The sequence below is a fragment of the Haliotis rubra genome, unplaced genomic scaffold (genome assembly GCF_003918875.1).
Source record: "Haliotis rubra isolate DU_JTF1 unplaced genomic scaffold, ASM391887v1 Scf676, whole genome shotgun sequence".
NCBI lineage: Eukaryota > Metazoa > Mollusca > Gastropoda > Lepetellida > Haliotidae > Haliotis > Haliotis rubra.
In genome coordinates, this window is record NW_025767386.1 from 492,604 (window position 1) to 513,281 (window position 20,678).

Below are 20,678 nucleotides of genomic sequence, written 5' to 3' on the forward strand. Positions count from 1 at the left end.
AGTGGACTCTTGTACGAAAAAATGGCATTGTATTGGCAAGGTCTGTAATACATGATACGTCGCTTGCGCCGGACCATCATGACATGTGCTTTGACAGGCTGACAGAATCATCCGAGCCATGATCTCCTGACCTCTGACCCAGCAACTCAGATGTTGCCGAAAAAGCATTAAACGTTTCCTTCAGAAACTTCCTTCAAAGCATATTTTTCCAAACCAACACCTCACGCCTGGCCGAGATGTTCGGTCTGTTTGTATCAGTCCTTACCCAGCTAATGATAAAAATAATATGAATCAATCTACCAACCGCCTGTGTAAAAAAAGACAACAGAATTAAACGACAGATTAGCTGATAACTAAGATCTGTTTGGATGACAAATGTTTTAATAATATATCTGTGCGAATGTCATGTATTTCTTTGTGAAAATGAGAACTCAATGTATTTTCTGTTTTGTATATTTTGCAGTTTCCTCGCATCTAGGTAAGTATTAGATTCTATTTTCCGAGCTTGTTGGTGAAGGGCATGCCTAAAGTGTGATAACCACTTAAAAAGAAAAGATGTATTTTAAGTTGGTGGTTGTCTGTTGGTACTGAAAACAATATTTACTGTTGTTTAGGGATTTCAGGTATTATCATCACGGGAAGATAGTAAAACTTGGCATCTTCAGATATTTCAGTTTGACTTCAACTAGAAACAGAAAATGAGAATAAAGTACCCAAAGGTAACTATTAGAACATCTGCTGATTGTCTTTGACTGAGACACCTGATATTATCTTCGGTTACACACGGTCGTATATATATAAAATATATTAAAAGCAAGATTACGATGGCGAGAATCTACCTAAACTCAATAGGGAGGTGCAGGGATCAGAAACAATATTATTTTCCTGGTCACATGTGAGCAAGAAACACACGAACAAATATCAAGCTGCAACAGAATACTCGCACGGCTTGAAAAAGGGGATGGCCAGCAGGTAACCATTATCAGATACCTTCTTTCAGTAACTAGTCACTGATATGAAAACAAATGCGTAGAAAGTACAACACCTAACGCAAAATGTAAAAACAATTATTAACGTAATATGTAAAATATTAGCGCAATATGTAAAATCCACTTTTAGGTTTGAATATAAGGGGTGGCGATCAAAATCCATTTTTGCCACAAATTTGCAAAAAATTGACTTTCTTTACAAAAACTAAGATATCGCAATGTTTCTTACAAAATAAACTTCATATTACATTTTATTTACAAAATTTTACCTTGTTCAGTATACACGTAAGCAGAGTCGATAAACATATAATTTCCTTGTATATGGAGATATTTTAATCGATGTTATAGTCTGTTTTCGAAAGTTTGAAAGGAATAATTTTATTCTTCAAACTTGTTTTCATAAATGATATTTTGGGTTGTATTCATTATGTCTTATTCAAGAAGATTTGACCTTTCCTTCAAACTGCCAATTCCGTTGTTGATAATCTGTGATTACCGAATTGGGTTTTTAAAGAAAACCACTTATTGATCCTTCTTACATTGGTTTGAAATAACATGAATGTTGTAGCAATGTTTCCAATTTTAATTCATTGTGTATGGGAGTCCGAATTAATGGCAATTGGTACTTGGCATCGTGATGGTAGCTCTGACCATTGGACTTCTACCAAGCAACTGATCTAGGAGAGAGCGCCAATAGTTATGATTTGACTGTGTACATGAAACAACGATGGGCGGTTTAAAGGGAATACTGGAATAGTTCCTAGATGCGTGCATCTTGAACCGCCATAGCTTCAAGTAAACCAACTGAGAATATGAAAGAAGCTATACATTCTCTCTCTCTCTCTCTCTCTCTCTCTCTCTCTCTCTCTCTCTCTCTCTCTCTCTCTCTCTCTCTCTCTCTCTCTCTCTCTCTCTCTCTCTCTCTCTCTATCTATCTCCCTCCCTCCCTCCCTCCCCCCTCTCTCTCTCTCTCTCTCTGTCTCTCTGTCTCTCTGTCTGTCCCGTGAATCAGTGAGTGAGTGAGTTAATAAGGTTAAACACCCTTTCAGCATTTTTTCAGATATTGAATACGTTAATTACACTGAGATAAACAATAGAATAGCTGGTTCCATTGGTATAATGTTTGATACTACGTCAAAAAATCATAGAATGTCACAAAATACACAGCGAATGGCAATCTATGTGATTAAATGGTGAATTACGATAATAATTTCTTAGGCGTGGTTTATGATTTTGCAATTCTATACATGTATCATTGATCTTGGCTTTGGCATGTTTGATGGATTCAGTTTTCTTAAACCTAAAACAACAAGTCATGTTACCCATTTACATCAATATTCCATATTACTTAAATTGCATCAAATGCAATAACTTTATTTCATTAAATTTGAGCGATCAACATCGGGATCCAATCTCAAATGTCTCTGGTATTACTCGATTTCATTGACAGCAATATTACCTGTGCCTTGATTGAAGGAAATCAAATGTTATTGGAATGCAAATACTCGAATCACTGCGATGCATCTTGCATGTCCATTATACCTAAAGTCATGCATTACATATCAACATGTTCCCGAAATTGATAACATGAGTGGGTAGAGTTAGCGTTTAAAATTCCAGCCTGTCCTACTGTCCGGAACGGTCTGTTTTTATCTCGGACGATCAAACTTCAAAAGTAGCCTGTCCGGTGGTCTGGTAGATATTTTTACCCCTAACAGTATATATTTCATAATATCAGTCATGTTCTCTTGTCGTCAGTTTGAGGTGTTTATGGTATTATGATGATTATGTTAAACTACCTACGATTGGACCGTTCATGTTACGATAACCAATGACAACACGTGTCTTTTCAGTTTACCTTAACTCGGTGCATTGCCTGTTAGTGCTATGTAGGTCATTGCGATGCCTACAAACAGTAACCTGACTAACCTGAATTTGTTTTTTATTGGTGAAACCGGACAGGCAATTTTGTTTCCGGTCTGGTAATTTTTTAAAGTTACCAGTCTGGCAGTCTAGCTTGGAATTTTGGGAATTTTAAACACTTCTAGAGTGCTTTGCATCAATCCCTTTACAGCAAAGTTCAGTATGTAATCACTTGGAATTGATCAAACACAAAACAAAATTTCCCAAGGTGTCATTAACTGAAAATGCGTGAATCATGAACACCCACATTGATAAAAGATAAACCAGAAAACCATACGACAGCTGCGCGATTAGCCCGCTACATGTCATAATTTCAACTATGTCACAAGCATTTATTTGTGAGAATCCCTTATACAGTGATGATTCGAGGGGTTTTGGTGAAATACACAATCATTCATAACTGATATTCCAGTGTTTTCCTAAACTATCATGCAAAATCTTTGTGCATCCCGTGAAAGATATACCCCTCCTCCCGTATAGAAAAAGTAGTATCGCAAATAAGACGACAGATCATTGAAATCATCTTTTATCACTTCTCATTGTTCTGTCAAATAAACTATGTTGAGTATCGTTATCATGTTTGAGATTTGCCTCAGACAATGGACTATCTTTTATTGATAACATATTGCAGGAGGACTTCTAAGACGTACATTTGGTATCAGATTCCATTATCCTTGGTTATTTTTATTCAAAACTGTTATTCCGTACAGAACAGTGGTGTCGCATACAGAATATAAGATTACTGAAATTATCCATGATCATTTCCCAGTGTTCTATCAGATAAAATATGTTGAACGTTTGGCAGTTAAGCTTCTTTAACTTGTTAGACAGGTTGACACAACCATCCGATTCGCGATCTCTTGTGCTCAATAGATATACCCAAGTTGCAGAATGAAAACCAAAAATATAGGTTTCTTCAGAAGCCTCCTCAATGCACCTTTTTCAAAACCTTGACCTCGAAACATAGTCCAAGATCTGCTGCTATTGCCAGTCTTTCAGTGGACAAAATCTGAAAACAATATAAAACAATCAGACAAGAAGTGTACAAATATACACCAGAACAAACACACAAACAGCGTTTGGCATTGCAAGTTCTTTTGGAATTACAGTTGTGTGAATTTGTTCTTTATTGTAAGGTAAATATGGGCAAACTGTTGCAGGAGTATTGCTCTCTGGTAAGTACATGTTTCCATTTTGCGAGTTGTTAATGTTAAGGATGCCTAAAAATCAGATTAGAAAATGCAGTTTGTATATGAGTGGGTGCCAACTAGAATTGAAAACAACATTTCAAACTATAGCTAAACATGGCAAATTCAGAACACTGACTTTGAAGTAGGCCTGGTGATTCGTCATAACCACCTAGAGAGCTGCTGCGAACGTAAGTTGTCCACATACAATTATAATCCGTATGCTGTGAAGTGGTACCAATGAATGGGAAATAGATTTACATTCAGAAGAATCAAATATTCTTAAATGGCAAGAACATTAACCATTTTGAATTCCTTGTGATGAGAGAATCACGGTCAAGCATGTACTGATTGACTGTATTGATTGTTCCATCACAAGGGAAACAAATAGTGCAAAAAAACAGTTAAGCATTGATTATCATGTAAATATTGAATTTTTAAAGGAAATTGAACTAATTGATAAATTTTGATGGTTATGTTTTGTATATTGATATATATTTTATTATTGGTAATTAAATGAGCACCTTAGATTGTTAGAAGCGATATCCTCAAGAGAGGTTGAAGTTCCGTAAAATTATTGTCCTCCTGAGAGGATAGGTAAGTCCCAAAACATTCGAAGAAACATTTAATGTTCCACCGTTTCACTCGTAGTATTACTGTCATTTTAATTGTGGCTAAATTTGCCTACAATCGCCAGCAGTTGAAGGAATGGTGTAAATTCTACTAGGGTCCATGCAGGTAGCAAAGGCATTGTAAGTCCCTTTGGTCCTAGTATAGTGATCTACCTTCAGTTGTTGGCGATCAATAGCCCATTTTTATATTGTATTGTCTTGTATGAATATAATATAAATCAATCACCCAACCGCCTGTGTTAAAAAAATAATCCAGAATAAAAGCACAGATCAGTTGATAACTAACAGCTTTTTGGATGGCAAATATGTTTTTTTTTCTCTAAAATACGTTTGTGCATAGTGAAAAGTCGATATATTTGTCCTAGTTTCTTGATGACAGACCAATCTACTGTGTAAGAGCCATTGAACAAATGAATCACAAGTGGATGGTTGACTGCTGATATTTGAAACAATTTTCACAGTAATCTAAGACTTTCAGGTATCACCATCTCCCCTCCTTACAACACCGGGAAGTTGGTAAAAATTATCGCCTTCACATGTGTTCTTAGTTTGACTTCAACTGGAAGCAGCAAATGAGCATAAACTAGCCAAAGGTAACCATTAAAATAAATGCTGATTGTCGGTGATTGTGACAACTGACATTTTCACCAGAAACACGTCTTAGTGGTTAAGCGGAACGTTGAAATGCCTGTTTTCTGGGTCTGCTCCAGTGTAGTGCACAGTTGCTCAGCTACAGTACACGATATTACAAGCAATATTACAGTGATACTAAGGAGAATCTACCGAAAGCAATAGGGAAGGGCGGGGCTTAGAAACGAAACAATTTTCCTGGTCACATGTGAGCAAAAATCACACAAACAAATATCAAACTGCAAATATCTTTGTAGATGACCCATGGTCCCTAGTATGGTGATCTATCTTCAACTGATGGCAATCTATGGCCTGTTTTTTTTATTATTGTGTTGTCTTCTAGAGTTAAAATGTTTTAAATCTCAATACTAATTTTACATTAATATATACTGCGTCAAAAAAGAAACTTCAAAACTTCAAGATCTGTGTGATGTTCTCGATACACTGACAGTGCCATAATCAGTTCCATTTGGCTACACCGCCGTTCCAAAACATGGGTATACAGAATGTCAAGTCACAAGAATAAAAATGCGAAATATCTCAGTTCAATATCGTGTATGGCCGCCCCACCACTTCAAAACACCGTCTCCTCATCAACTGCCTGATGCTTGTGAACACGTGGTTGGGGATTCTGCGCCATTGCTCTTGCAAGGCAGTGCCAAGTTCCTGTAAATTCTGAGGCTGGTTCGTAAGACCACGAAGCCTTCTCCCAAGTGCATCCCAAACGTGCTCAATTGGATTAAGGTCAGGGGACCTCGATGGCCACTTCATGACGTTGATTCCAGCGTTTTGAAGGAAATTTCGTGTCAACATCGCGGTATACTGCCGAGCATTATCTTGCTGGAACTGTAGACCTTGGCCATGAGCCGCCATGAAAGGAACGAGCTCAGGGGTGAGCACCTGGTCTCGGTAAGCAGCAGCTGTGAGGTTTCCACGGATGACCAGAAGTCGGGAACGGTTGTTCCCACAGAAAGCACCCCACACCATGCAACTTCCGCCCCCGAATCTGTCGACTTCCTGTACACAACATGGGGCATACCGTCCACGACGTCGTCTCCAGACTCTATGCCTGCCGTCCGCGAATCGGAGGGTAAACCTGGATTCATCGCTAAAGACGACTCGATTCCAGTCTCTCTGGGTCCATTGCAGGTGACGTTGATGAAACGGCGTCAATATTGGCCCACGATATGGACGTCGAAAATGTAGATTGGCAGCCCGCAACCGATTTCGAATGGTCTGTGAAGACAGTCGACCTCTAATCATCTCAGCCCTGGTTCGTGTAGCCGGCAGAAATCTGTCACGTAGGTGACGTAGGACGATTTAACGATCTTCTGCTCGTGACGTCACACATGGACGACCCGACCTTGGGCGATCAGAAGTGGTGCCAGTTTGTTGTAGACGACCTCGCAAGTCATACACAGTACGACGGCTGCATCCCTTTGCTCTTGCGACGTCAATAACTGATCTTCCCGCTTGCAGCATGCCAACGGCACGTTCACGTTGCACATTTGACAATCGTGGCATTTCAAGTACCTTTACAACTGTGGTTTAAAGGTGTTTTTTTTCAATTCTCGAGGCCATTGCAAACACGTACATATGAAGAAAACTTCGATGCGAAGATCACGTGATCCACTGCACGTGCAAAACCTGATTTGGCACTAACTTCATTTGCACGACGAATGGATGGGTTTGAGTGGGTTTTGCTAACGTTTTTCTAGAGTCTAAAGATAGGGATCTCATTTTGGATACATAGATGTATCATCAGAGAAAAAGTATTCATTATTTTTCAAATTACATCTTGTGAAGTTTCTTTTGTGACTCAGTATATGTGTTATTCTATTTGTTTTTGCTGTCCTTCGCTGACAGATTATTTTATAATTAACCGTATTTATTATGAAATTATAACATGGTTTAAGTCAAAATATGGCTGAAATATTGCCGATGTGACTTTAGATTTTAACTCACTCACTCTTTGTAATGACAGACTGGTAACCATTACCATACACCTTCTCTGATAACTGATATGTCCACTGATATGACCCAAACAAGGAAAGAACAACATCAACAATAAACAAAACAAAAAGCACTCCCAATAAGCACCCATCTGTAAATATAATCGTCTCTGTGAATTATTGAAGAATTTCATCAAATGAAATTTGCTGCCAGAGCCAAAATTTCATCTATTTATCATGTGACTGAGATAATTGTCTGATATCACTAATTGCGGGTTGCACACAGCATCTACCTAAAACATCGTGCATCTATTGTTTTACATTTGCATACATTTATTCATAAGCGTACCTTCAAATGATGACACATGTATGTCTGCCATTTACAGAGCATCATAATCGCATTGGTCAAGCTCAGTGTCAAATGTGCAGAAGTTGGAACAGCCAAATTAGTAAACATGCATCTTGAGATTATGTCGATAGTATGTTTTAGTGTTAAAGAGGTTGTTTTCATGACGAATGGAGGCTTTTCACTTCGCATTTCAACACACGCAAGAGCAGTAATACTGTGTACTTACAGTTAAGTAGGGAAATTGATTGAAAACATTCCTTGTAAATTAATATGTTTTGTTTAGAATCATATTCAATGGCAACTACGTGCAAGGTTGAATCTCTCTACTCAAGTTATATGTCCATCATTATTAAACCGTACTCATCTCAATGCCTTGTAGTAGTATGACTACTCTTAGTATTCTATATGAAAACATATGCATGCAACAGACAAACGCTTAAAGCAGAATTGCATAATCATGGCAGTAAAGTTATGTTCAGGAGAATGAACTAAAATGTTATGATGGGAACTATGATGATGATTTATTCTGTTTTCTCCTTGATGTGGTCATTACGTTTGCTGAATGTTACCGCAATAATTGTGCAGTACTATTTTGCATCATATGTTCAAAATCTTTGATGTAATATTTGAGTTCAGCTTACTTAATTTGGGTGTGTAGAAATAGAGGCTTTAGATTGGTTTGGTTATTTTCTATACAATAGATGTTCACTTGATTGAGTGATGGTCGACTTCCAATGAGCGAGTGTTCTGTGATTATCAATCACTGAGTGAAAGAATGAACAGTAGTTCACCGTTGTACACGACCAGACGCTCTCTGAAACAAACAGCAGTCTTTACCAATATCTAGATGTTTGGTTGTGTTGTATGGTGTTGATGGTGTCTGTTCAGCATCAACGGGAAAGTTCGATGTAGCCACTAGGATTGCGCATCGTATTTTGGTAAATGTGTACAATAGTGTAGGGAAGTTTAGACACTTTGAAAAGATTATGCCATATCATCGTCTTCCCTTAGATTATTTCTAGGCTTAGTATCTAAATACTGTGTGCATGTTGAGTGTTGATGCTTAAATTCGACATTTGCGTTTGATAGTTCCAAGTAGCCAGGTAGAAATCATTGTATTTCATTGTATCATGTTATTGGTGTTTTGCTATAGGGGAAGAAGAGGATATGTATGCATGATTCATGACAGTTGCTTTTGAATTCAAATCCATTTTTTCACCTGTAAAGTAAAAGCCCTTGTCAGAAGTTATCTCGGTTTTGTAGTCTGATTCCTTCTATATTGTCGCAAACGTTTCAACTTTGGGGGGTTCTATCTCAAATATGCCCCTTACACTTTCCTACTGATTTGACCATATTGAGTCGAATGGTGAGGCTCGGTAACCTGATTGCCAGCAAGGTAACGCACCACAGTAGAGAGATGGACCATTACTTCTTATACTGATCTGTGAATTGCCTGATCCAGACTCAATTGTTTACAAGCTTCACTCTTACATTTTAGGTAAACCCACAAATCGTACAGAACTACATTGTGCAAATTATAACCACAAAGATCAATGATTATGTTTTTAGATTTACATGCGATTAGGTGTACAGTCATAAGATGACATGTTATGGTACAAACTGGATCTAAACTGAATTCCATCGAGTATACGTCAGTCAATCCATATATCTGGAGATGATAGCTGTCAAGAGGATGGAATTTTCCGACAGGTATTCCAATCACAATGGCAAGGTGATGAGATACAAACAGAATCGTAAAAGCCGTCCAAGTGATATCATCTCGTCTTTTGTAGAGGTGAAAATCGTTTTGTAAAACGTTTTCCTCAAGGTGGAGAAGCATTTGAATTGTTGAACAGTTACCTATCCTCTACATGTACCTGTCAACCGTGTACGCCTGATGATAAGAATGCGTCTTTAAATTTCAGTCTGTTTAGGTCAAAATGATACCTATGAAATACAATCTATTTCAAAATCGATCCGTGATACTTACCTACAATGTCCACTACCCCCTGAAAAGTAAAATGTTTACCCTCAATAGTCCTCCCTAGCTCCCACGGCCGAAAGCTATGATTACACAATGCCATTTAGAAAGTGGTCTGATGTAACATATGTTATATTTGGGATTACACTGTACCGAATCTAGTACCTTTTGAGTTGAGTCCCATCAGAGTCAGGCACTTAATCGCCATAAGGCTATAGTAATCCCATAAGGATCTGGTTTGTAATAAGATGATCAAATGTGCAGAACGCTGGAAAAGAAGAAAGGAATATGTCCAAAGAAATATGTGCATCTATAAATTGTCACCTTTGTAAGACCTAAGAGATTCACAATAACAGAGAAAAAAGCCATTGAGATCCACACAGATGTAAGCTGTATTTTCCATTCTGATACCACTTAATAGCGATAGTCTATTGCTACATACTACTACTATTGCAATACTATTTTTTTTCTCCTTGAATTGTCTCATTTGAAGTCATTTCCCCAATGAATGTATATAGTTTATGTGAAATAAAAACAAAACGTATAATTGTTATTCACACTTTCAAACTCCGAGTCGCATGTCGTGTTTGCCGCTATGTTTGTTTAGAGGTAACTGGGGCGGATAACTCTGAATCAAAGTGAACGAATCTGGTACTTCCTGTATCTTCCTGTATATCAACGGAAGTCAACTACCAATAGTCACACATACTATCGATGCATCGATAGTTTTTCCTTTCTACCATCGATTAATTGATCCCGGAGACACAACAATTGCAATCCATCGATAATTCGATGCATCGTTACAGCACTAGTGGGAGCCGTGCCAATCTACACTTATCAGAGGGGGTGCACAAGATCCGCAGTCTAGACTAAGAGTTGTCCGACTTCCATTTTGTTGAAGTCGCGATTGCTGAATGGGTTGGGCGGCTGACCTTGTGTGCTGGCGATTAGGTGCCTGACTCTGAGGGTGTGAGTTCGAATACCGGATTGGACTCAGTTCAATATGTACTAGAATCTGTACTTTACTAAGAAAGTGTAATCCCAAATATACACCTGGAACTTAATTAAGCACCCCCTGATATATTTCATGATAGTAGAGCAACTGTTAACCATCGTTAAACATGAATGATATTTCTGTATTACAACACATCTCTAGTAGTCTAAAAAGGTGTTTCAGTTCCTTTCCACTCGTCACAACGCATCCCTTGTGCACGTGAAGCAGACAACCCACACTTTTCCCAAAATTCAGTTTCTCTGACATGCAATTTATGGGTATAAAAGCAGACAAATGTGTAACTGTCTCCATTAATGAATACTGAAATGGCGAGGAGATGACTTTCTGAAGCACTAAGGTGGCAAATTGTAGGCATGCATGCAACAGGCATGTCCTTCAAAGTTATTGGACGACAACTGGGCTACAGTCACTCGGTCATCAGCCGACTTGTCAGAAACATCAGATGACAGGAGATGTGAGAGATCGTTCAAGGCCTGGACAACCCAGGAAGACAACGGCCCGTGATGATCGCAGCCTGGCACGTCTGGTAAGGCGAGAACCCTTTGCCATAACTTTGGGTTTGAACCGCCTGTGGTTACCCTACAGACAAGTATCCACCAGAACCGTCTGAAATCGCCTTAGGACACTTGGTATGAGGTTCAGAAGAGTCATCAAGCGTCCTGCTCTGTCTGATCTCCTTAAGAGACGACGTCTGGAGTGGTGTATGGCCCGTCGGCAGTGAAACCTGAGGACATGGAGGAGGGTCCACTGGTCAGATGAGAGCAGGTTCCTCCTCCACGTTACAGATGGTCGAGTGAGAGTGTGGGGGCATAAAAACACTGCTTACGTGCCCAGGAATATCCACCCTACTGTTCCTTATGGTGGAGGATCGGTTATGATCTGTGTTTGTCTTTCACACGGCTGTAAACTTCAAATGGTGACTGTCCGAGGACATCTTAATGGTCAGCAGTACATTCGGGATATTCTCCATCCAGTTGTCGTGCCTCACTTTGACAACCATCCGTTGCCTACTCACCCGATATTCATGGACGACAACGCCAGGCCGCATCGTTAACGTGCTGTGACCGCACATCTCCAGAATGAGGCTATCATGGCATTACCTTGGCCAGCAATGAGCCCCGATTTGAATCCTTTGGAGCACATTTGGGACTTTCTTGGACGCCGTGTGAGGTTGAGAGAACCCCCTCTCCAGAATCTTGCACAGCTGGAAGCTGCTCTGCATGAAGAATGGCGGCAATTGCCACTTGATCGTATCAGAAGGTTTACCAGTAGCATGAGGAGAAGGATTAAAGCTGTCATCCAAGCACGTGGGGGATACACCCGATACTGATGCCAGACCCATCAGATGTTAGCATGTGACATTCCTTGTGCATCATTTCTTGTAATAGTCAGCCATTGACAATACTACGACCATACTTGTTTAGTGACTATTTTCATCAAAAATCAGTAGTGACCAAATCACATTGGTTACGCTATTAAAACAACACGAATTGGAATCATTGTCTTGTTTTGCATTTGCCAATATATCGTATGTTTCACAATAGCTAAGGTTCCACTATCTTTGGAATAGTGAGAAAGTTACAGCAAGTTTTGTTTGTCATCATCCAGAAAATAGTGTGTGTGTGTGTGTGTGTGTGTGTGTGTGTGTGTGTGTGTGTGTGCTTAATTAAGTTCCAGGTGTATATAACATATGTTAGATTTGACATGGCATTCTACATGGCATTGTGTAACCATGTGGATAAATATTGGTATGCACAAATCAACGATTAGAAATTCGAAATAACAATACAGTCACGTTCGAGGTTATGTTCTTCTCAATTTGTTGAGAGGAGCATCATTGAGCGTCATTGATATTGTTGTAGTAGATAGATATGAGAGTAATGCCAGATTTAGTGAAATCTTTTACGTTCATATGCATGGACGTTAAGAATATTGATCACAATGTCAGGCCACAGATCACCTTCACTTCTGCACTTTCACCCTCCATATACTTTGTATCAAAAGGTTAAACCCACTTAAAACACTCACTATATGTTATATGGTTACATCGAAGTTGAATTTCTCCACTACCTTAGGGGAACCAACTGCAAACCTTTTCCAGATTAATATTATTGTACGAGGATCATGCATCAAATTGATGAAGAGCATGTAAATTCGTGCATGTGAACAGCTGCGTGTTGTTGTACAGTTTTGTTAGGAAATCCCCAATTTTCACTGAGTTTCATCATTTACCAACCTTACGAATTTGTTTTACACCACATAAGTTCATGTGTAAACAGTACTTTTTAAACAGTATGGAATATTAAGCAAAACTTAGTTTAGAATAGTTGACTGAAGAATGTGGCTATATTTACACTAGTGAGTGTACGCATTTGATACGAAGTATATATGATCAGATGGGCTAGCACTTTAGATACCCGTCCGCAAGTAGAGAAGCACTGAAGATTAATATTTAGATGTGTCCTTCAATGTTGTCCAATTTGCTGGGCATGTCAGTGAGCTCCATGTTCACTTAAAATGTCATGTTAATATGCATGATCATTATTGAAAAATATACACAGAATGTGAGACATCCAAACCACATTGCAACTCGTGTCACACATCATTAGCTGGATCAGCACTCTGATATCCGTTTGAGGGTAGGTTTCACTCACAGATTGTTTAAGAAATTAGTTATGTCGATCACATGTATAGATGACTCATATATCTCTAACCTTGGTTTGATTTTCTTTATGTGTCCATCATCAGGCCTATATTCATAACAACATCTTTCCTGTGAAATGCTGTATTGTTTCACAACAACAAAGACAATGGCATTGTCTCAAGTATAAGCATCCCCCCAGGTTCCAAAGGCATTTCTTTGCATCTTAAACATTATAATGTAAACGAGAGGTACCGACACCTTCAAACCTATCGAAGATAAACGTTGAAAAATATAAATACCAACCATTTCGATAACAAATTCTGTCGGTAATAAATTTGTATGAATTCAAGTACCCAATATGCATTGCATCTCCCATAATACACGACCAGATAGTACAGTACTTTACATACTAGTAATTGTTTAATGGTCAAGCAGGATTTCTTTGACACATTATCAATATTGATCACGTCCGAATGGTACAGTTATCCCATGTGTCCTCTGACAACTGTCTTTTAGTTTTTTTATCAATCATCTGGTCCATATCCGTATCAGTAACATGTGAGTAGAATGCACCATTACCGCACACTAACCTTAATGATGCATTTTCTCAATCACAACATCCAGGGTCCGAGGACGCATCAGAGATCCCTAAATATAATAGTGTCGACCTGGAGTACTGACACAACCAAAAGATACACACATTTGTGCTTAAATATCAGCTATCTGGATTACAAATGATCTTGGAAGTTTTATGAGTTGAAATGATACAATGTTGAAATCTTTAGATGTCTATATACGGTTCTGCCATTCACATGATTTCGCTTACACACAGCTAGATTCCACCACTTGAATCAACTGTGTGGAACCCTCAAACCTCCAAACCTCCAACCAGGCGTATGATACCCTTAGGCAAACATGATTTGAGTTAAATGTATAATTATTCAATAAATGAATAGGGTTAGATGTACAAGCTGTTATACCGTATATCAACACTGCTCACATATATAAGTAATTGGTCAGCTACAAGTTTCTGAATGGTTAAACATGTGCAGGATAATCGTGAATACATTCTCTTGCACAAAATTCACGTTACATTGGTATTGGGACTTTTGAAAGGCTTTGATTTTGTGATTAAATTTTTGATTGATTTCAGCATGTTCACCTTTTCAGAAATAGTCAAATATCCATTTCCATTCATAAGGATTCTCAGCTAATGGCCATGGGAATAGAAATGGATAATGCTTCTTATCTGTGTATGCTCACACGTGACAAAAATATAGTGTAAAGCGTTTTTGGTGTGATATCCAAAGGAACTATCTGGTCGGTCCGATATATATCTAGCATGCATGTCAGCGTTGAGGTCATTACAACCGAGCCCAAAGAGGCAGCATATAATTTCACAAAAACGACATCCGAATTTTAAGGAAAATTGTAATTTGTTGTCAGATCTTATCATTTTTGTTTAACACAGAGATTAAGTATAAGATGGAACATAACATAAAAAATTATGTTAGGTAGGAATGGTATGTAACAGTCCTACATTAAATACCTCGTACTCAAGCATTGTTTTTAGGTTTTGATTTGAGGTTTGGGAAACGAATCCTGGAAGTCGAAAAGATAGTCGACAGATGATTGAATTTTATAAAGAAAGGAGTTAGTTTCTATCGATGCCTTTTTTCTCTTATTTCCTTGGTTTTGTTTTCATTATAAAGTTTATCATGACTTGTACCACGAACTGCTCCACAGCTGAAATGAACTTTAAGCGAAGTTAAACCTGAAGGACAGATCATGTTTAATTCCTGAAGAAATATGATATAGTACATAGTATGATATGTACTTGACCTTTTGAGATATGGCCCTGTAGGAAATTATGAGTGTTGTTGTAATCAATCTTATTTATTCGGTCATAAAGACAGCCTTGCCGTGTGTTTAAGGTCTGGTGAACAGAAGTCAATGCAGCTAATAAACCCATAAATTCACAGATAATAGTTTCCTTCTAGCTCACCATTCATTAGATATTTAGGAAAAATCTCAACACATGGTACAAGACCCACATTGGCATGCTCGATGCAGTGTGAGTGAGTAACCTCCCTTGAACGACCAATAATGCGCTTAAATGACATAGTGCAAATTAGAAAGAAAAAAACACACTGTTCAGACAGAAATGAAATTGTGCTCAATTCACTTGGGTTGCTCATTTTCATCACGACTTTCAACCCGGTATTGACGCTATTGGCTCATTAAATTCCTGTTGGATCCGACAGGTAATGCATAAATATAGTAACATAATGACGCAAGTGTATTCGATTCTTTACAGATTGTACCTATTGCGACGATTACTACCATGGACAGAGAAAGTGGCACCTCATGTCACTGAAGAGCCTTGCATGTTCAGGTAAACAAACATAAGCTCATACTGACACACCGATTCCGTATGCTCTGACTTCAGTTAATTATATAAGTCATGAAATATTGTTGAAAAGGTGTGGAAATTGCTGGCATCACCGTGATAATACTTACTGTCAAATTTCAAATTACCAACACTCGTGAATGCGCACAATTAAATGTATCAATGATTTCGATTTTTGAGCCACAACCCCATTCACACAAGAATTTCAAATAAAACTCAAACATACTGATACTATCTGTAACTCATACTACCATCATACTTTTGTTAATTTGTTAATCAATAAGAAGTTTGTTCCAACATTTGTAATATAACCCTATCACAATCAATTCACAATAACGGTAACGTATGATTACTTCCTAAAAAATCTCTACTCATGTCGAGCATATTTTTCCATATTGTAAGAAAAATCAATGTTAACGAAAATTATATGTTTTTATATATCGAGAATAGATGAACAGGCCAATTGAGGAAAGTTATGTTTTGGGTCTGTGCGATGATTTTCCACAAGAAAAGCTGTAAACAAGCACAAAGTAACGTATTTTACTCTGACTCTACCGACATAATCTAAACGTGAGTTTTGAGTTTTGGTTGGTGAACCATCGACATGCTAACATGGGTGAATAAGCCGTATGTATTTTGGCTCCTTCATCACACAAAATATAACAAAACTTCCGAAAAGAATGAAAAGAATATGCACTACCAACATAGCAAAAATGCCGTCATGGAACCAAATGTTTGCTTCTGACGCTGCATTTTTAAAAGGTTGATGCTCTTTTTTTAGAATATCTGCACAGATACACCTAGATTTGATATTAAATTTGAACGCATCGACAGCCAAAACGCTGGCGACAGCAATTGTCCCAGTTACCTGAGAATGAGTGAAAACCGCACTGCGGTAATAGTTTGCTTGCAGGAAGTTGTCCCTAATCCCTCTTGGGCGGTGGGGTAGCCTAGTGGTTAAAGCGTTGGCTCGTCACGTCGAAGACCCGGGCTCGATTCCCCACATGGGCACAATGTGTTAAGCCCATTTCTGGTGTCCCCCGCCGTGATATTGCTGGAATATTGCTAAAAGCGGCGTAAAACTAAACTCAGTCAGTCAGCCTAATCCCTCTTAAGGACGTGGTTTCTCTCGCATGAAGTGGTTTCTCAAGCACAAAATGCATTAACAATTGTATTACCTTACTCGTTGTGCAGCATCTCAATGAATTTATAGAGGTTTTGATGTAACACTTTCATAGACCCACTGCTCACTGACGTATTATTATGATTCGTCACAAAGGCATGTCATCAGTTCATATTCTTTTGCAATATTTCAAAAGAGCAAACGTTCGGTGTTTGGTTTTAATCATGAACATAATAAACCCGTCAACCGTAATTACGTTTGATGCATTGGCCTAATTTCGCGTCAAAATATTTGGTATAGTCCAAATCATACAAATTGTGTTCACTCTCTCATTGCAACGTTTTACATTTAAAGTGAAACCCACCAGTTAGTCTATAAATTGATGGGATATTCACCAGTTAGTAGTGTGTAGGAAACACCCCCGGCGTCAGGTTATATTTCGTTTCGGGGTTAATGAATATAATGTTGGTCAAGCCATTGTGATTGAGTATGTCATAAAGAATTCAAAGCTGAAAAGAGTATGTATATACTTGCCCTTAAGGGAACTGATTCATGTTGTGTTGCTTTTGACATCTATAGGTCTCCAGTGAAAGCACGGTCACCTATGCCTGTGTTCATGTGCTTATATATCTGCGATAATAATCATATTTGATGTTTTCCAGTCTATTTAGAACTAGGACGACTTTACATGAGCCTGAAACAATCAGCAAACACTTCCTTTATGTATACAAGTATTTGTGTCTTTTGCACATTCTTACTAGCAGACATAACTTATTATTGCAGCTCTCCGTCTCCATCCATTGCCGGCCTCTACAATACCTCTGTGTAAGTATTTTAATACATCCTAACCTTTAGTGCCTTGCTATCATAATATCTAGTCAGATTACAGTCGCAAAACCCTTTAGGTATTTCATATTTGCCTTGGTGAGGTCTACATCCATTCATCCAAAACAGTCAGTTCTACAAGGTGGAAATGTAAACAATGTACCCAAAATGTTTTGTGCAGTGTAACTGCTCTGATATTGACCAGACAAATTTTCATTGTTTCAGATGACTGCAGAAAATGCACTCTGTTGTTGGGGGATGAAAAAGATCGCATGGGGCCAGATAGTAATGTATTCTTCATTCACCTACACGGGAAAGAGATTGACGACAGAACAAAGAGGATGAGTCAATCTACAGAGTATCAGTTCAAGAAGGCGTTGTCTTCAATGAGAAACTCAGGTGCTAGTGGTGTTCTGTTTGTGCATACATGCGAACCATATTCGGGTGTATTCGAATCGGCTGTTATCCCAATATTGTGCTCAATGTTAACTGACGACGAGAGGATCTCGGATGGGTTCAGATGGAAACGTGTAGCGTGTAGGAATGCAACAATGCACAAGATAGATGTCTTGCCATCAGAAATGTTTCTGACTGCTGACATGAAATCAAAGATGCTTGTTTGGAGCGATAATAACCAAGTATCTGCATCTTTTGAGAAATTAAGGCCCCTTCTGCTGTCTAAACGCAAAGTATCAACGAAAGAGCCCGCTGTGCAAGGATTGTCTCGTGTGAACCAAGTTGATGCTGTGAGGATCTATGTTGACAAGAGTAATGAGGAACGTGTCAACTATTCATTGCTGGCACTTAACATTTCTGTAAGCACGTGGGTGAATCGGATTATCAATGTTTTTTCTTTACCGGAATACGTCACATCAATTTCCAAGGGAAAGCAGGGTGCGTCTGTATATGTTGGCCGTAGAAATAACTACAACGGAGAAATGGAAGGAGTAACATTTCCTGGGGAAGGAAATAAACGTGAATGGCAAAGAATGCTTGCAGAAGAACTGCAGAAAAAAATATCCGTTTTAAAAAACAGATATTCAGATGTTATCCTTAACAAAAAAAATGTGTTTCAGATTGAAATCCACGAAACTGGAAGAAATTCCGGCGTCATTGAGGTTGCGGTGAGACCTGTTAATGGATGTGTGTTCCATGATGCTTTGGGTCCAGCTTCCTTCAGAATTGAAGACACATCCATTGCTAAACACCACTATAGAGCATTTGTCAGGTTGTCTTTTGAGGAATGGATGGAAAAGGCCCTTGTCTGAGACATGCTATGGTCATTTAAACCAATGATCCTTCAACGGCATTCTAAGTGGACTGAATCCTTCACATTGAAGCTTGTTGAAGTTTGTCATTCAAAGACAAACCCAGTCTAACTGAATCACTCTGAGTGAAATATAGGCAAGTATCTGTCCTTGTGTATTGAGAGGAAGCAACGTGAGATCTCCTTTATTAAAACAAGAGTCATCAGAAGATGACATATCTCCCCGGCCCCCACATAATTGAAAGAACAAATCATCTGTGACTTACAGTCGAGCTTGACTTTTTTAGACTAAGTCCAAATCGTTTCAATTGAAACCATGAAAAATATAAACGCCAAAAGTCTGTAAATAGCAAAAGGCACCACTTCAAGATCTGCCTATAAAAATCTGCTAAGTTCTGTTGAAAGATATTGAAAAGTTTTCGAGTTGTGCTCCGGAAACGAAGTCCACCTCTCCCTTTGAGTCTGAATCGTTTGCATTGAAACCGGGAAAACTAAACATGCCAAAAATCTGCAAATAGCAAAAGGCACCACTCTGGGAACTGCCTCATATATCCCCAAAGTTTCGTTGAAAGATATTGAAAAGTTTTCGAGTTGTGTTCTAGAAACGAAGCCCACGCCTCCCTTTTGAGACTAAGTACGCATCGTTTGCATGGAAACCGGGAAAAATAAAAATGCCCAAATTCTGCAAATAGCAAAATACACCACTTCAAGATCTGTCTGAAACAACCCCCGAGTTTTGCTGAAAGATATTAAAAAGTTTTCGAGTTGTGCTCTGAAAACGTAGCCAATCCCTCACCTTTGAGACTAAGTCCGAATTGTTTCCATGGAAACCGAGAAAGTAATAAATAACAAAAATCTGTAAAATAGCAAAGGGCACCATGTTAGGTTCTGTTTGATATATCTATCAATTTTTGTTGAAAAATATTGTACGGTATCTGAGTTATGTTCCGGAAACAAAATGATTACGGACGGACAGACGGACCGACTGTCAGACGGACAAGGCGTTGACTATATCCCCCTGCATTACATGCGGTGTGTGTGTGTGTGTGTGTGTGTGTGTGTGTGTGTGTGTTTGCATAAAAATGAACTAATGTGAAAACTGAATCAATTTTATTCACGCGCTACCTTATCCTACTTATCCTAAACGACCTTTCCGAGACTGACACTGCAGTTGATACCACAATGGACACCATCTGTATAATGAATAGTTGATTATTACCTGTAAAAAACTCTATGCACTTATTGCAGCATGTGCAGTCATGCATTCGTCTGTCTATCATATATACATATGGTGATGTATCCCAGAAGTGTAACTGCATGCACATGTATGAATGCATGAGTTGCTGTCGTCACAACACATGGATGAGATACCATATATGCAACATGAACATTTAATTATCATATGTGAACACAATTTCATTTCATATCCTAGCTATAATTAATATAATAATATAATGTCTCATACTCACAGACAAGTTTTGTTTAACATAGTGTAGGTCGTGTATTGAAACCATAGGGCTTTGGAAAGTTTTGGCAGTACATATGTCAGCGCTTAAACTTCCCGCGTGCCCGACCGTCAGTAACGATCTATTTTCATCTCGGACGGTCAAATTTTAAAAGTATCAGACAGGTTCTCTTGTCGTCAGTTTGAGGTATTTACTGTGTTATGATGAATATGTTAAACTACTTACGATTGGACCGTTCATGTTACGATAACCAATCACAACACAGTTTACCTAAACTCGGTGCAT

The 20,678-nt window shown here is 38.5% G+C and overlaps 1 protein-coding gene across 1 annotated transcript; it reads left to right on the forward strand.

Moving 5' to 3' along the window:
- The first annotated feature begins 464 nt into the window (after positions 1–464).
- Positions 465–19,595, forward strand: LOC124257838. The gene is made up of 4 exons (XM_046691985.1): positions 465–478; positions 15,620–15,697; positions 17,619–17,660; positions 17,886–19,595. Exons 2-4 carry the CDS (start codon positions 15,670–15,672, stop codon positions 18,926–18,928), a joined length of 1,113 nt encoding a protein of 370 aa, XP_046547941.1. The 5' UTR covers positions 465–478; positions 15,620–15,669; the 3' UTR covers positions 18,929–19,595.
- The last annotated feature ends 1,083 nt before the right edge of the window (positions 19,596–20,678 follow it).